Source organism: Lonchura striata, chromosome 2, assembly GCF_050655825.1.
Source record: "Lonchura striata isolate lonStrDom1 chromosome 2, ASM5065582v1, whole genome shotgun sequence".
NCBI classification, from domain to species: Eukaryota; Metazoa; Chordata; class Aves; order Passeriformes; family Estrildidae; genus Lonchura; species Lonchura striata.
In genome coordinates, this window is record NC_140704.1 from 137,835,800 (window position 1) to 137,837,500 (window position 1,701).

Consider the following 1,701-nt stretch of genomic DNA (forward strand, 5'->3'; position numbering starts at 1 on the left):
GGGGCTCCGGCTGTGCCGGGACACCCCGGGGATCCCTGTGCGGGGCGGGGGCACCGTGCCGCCTGCCTGCTGCCACCGAGCTTCTCCGCCCGCTTGCCCGCCGTGCCTCTTTCAGGAAAGTTGCGGCTCTCCCCGCCACCAGAAGCCCTGGCAGCGCCGGGACGATTGAAGCCTCCCGCCTCGCCAGCCCGTGCCCCAGAGGCAGGAGGCGATTTGCATGCGGACTTGTCGCTGGTAGTAGCCACTGCCCGTCAAGCCTGACGGACAAACGCCCCCCTCTTTCCTCCCACCGTCCCGGAAAGCCCCTCCCTCGCCCCCTCCCTCGCCGGCACCTCCTGCCGCCTGTCAGTCGGAGCGGAGCGCGGCGCGGGCAGCGGAGGCGGCGCGGCAACGGCAGAGAGCGGGCGGGAGAGGGAGAGAGAGAGCGAGGAGCCAAGCTCTCCCCTCCCTCTCTCCCTCCCTCCCTTCCTTCCTCCTCTCTCCCTCCCTCCCTCGCTCCTTCCCCTGCTCCCTCCCTCCGCTCTTTCTGCTTCTCTCTCCCCTCATTCTCGCTTTCCGTCTCACCCACCCCGATCTCGGTTTCTCTTCCCCTCTTCCTCCGTCACGCGCGCACACACTCTTTCCCTTCTCCCTGTTTTTCTGTCATTTGACTTTGCATCTCAAGGCGGCCACCGGCTTCTCTATGAATCCCGTCTGTTGATCTGTCACTCTCCCTCCACCCCCGTCCCCTCCCAGCTCCACTCCTGTACCTGGAGCAAGGCGGGAGCGGCAGCCGAACAGCATGTCCCGAAGGAAACAGAGCAAACCCAGGCAGATCAAACGTAAGTTTCCTGAGGGGGGCTCCCTCTAACAGACTTTTATTTATCTCGTTCTTGGGAGACGCGAGAGAAATGGGTGTGGGGAGCAGTAGCGGGGTCCGGAGTACGGACCGATGATGAAACTTTGCCAGAGAGGCTGAGGATGGGGAGAGAGAAAAGGGGACGTGATCGAAAGCCGGGAACTGCTCCGATGCGGGCTGAGCAGGCTCCTCACTGTCTCGGTTTCATTCGCTCCTTTGGAGCTCGTGCTGCCGCCCCGTAGTCTGTTCAAACTATTGCTCCGTGTTTCGGAGCGGGATCGCTCATGTGTTTTCAAGTTGAACTAGCGCCGGGAGAGCACACAAACCAGCCTGCGAACACCGTCCCCTACCACTCCGCAACTTTCTGCGCCTAGCGCGTGTGAACAGACCCGTGCCGAGCCTGGGCTGCAGTAAGTACCAGAGGATCGCAGAAACTGTGTGCGAAAAAGACGAGCGAGTTCCCGTGGGCAGCGGCCGCCCCCCGGGCCCCGCCGCTGCCCCGCCGCCCACGCCCCTCCGGGGCTCGCTCCGCGCCCGCACCGCCGGCGCACGCTCGCCTTTGCCGTTTTAGGGGGTTTAACACTTTTGAGCTGCTTTCTGTGTTGAGAAGCAGGTGTGCTGAAGGCTTGTAGTTGGAGATATGCTGCCTAGTAGTGCTCATAGTTATTTCTCTTGCCTGTCACACACGATAGTCTTAACTCCATAAACTTTTTGTGCTTTAGTTTGTTCATCTGAACAAGTCTAGCTGTCGGGACTAGAAGAAATGTCAGGCGTTTCCAAATAGGATCTATAAATACTTTTCTTATAAAATCAGCGGCATTGATCTGATGTATTTTCATTGATGTTCTGTATTACAGAACTCC

General features: G+C 60.0%; 1 protein-coding gene across 5 annotated transcripts in view; it reads left to right on the forward strand.

The window, feature by feature from the left end:
- The first annotated feature begins 336 nt into the window (after positions 1–336).
- The window catches only part of ZFPM2 (zinc finger protein, FOG family member 2), a 304,484-nt gene continuing 303,119 nt past the window's right edge, over positions 337–1,701 (forward strand). For 3 of the 5 annotated variants that reach the window (XM_085572437.1, XM_085572438.1, XM_085572440.1), the window contains exon 1: positions 828–1,248. Coding sequence is in view for 2 of the 5 variants with exons in the window: in XM_021546439.3 (XP_021402114.2) it covers positions 782–821 (40 nt within the window). In the remaining 3 variants the exon portion in view is untranslated. The other 2 variants (XM_021546439.3, XM_021546440.3) reach the window with 1 other exon arrangement.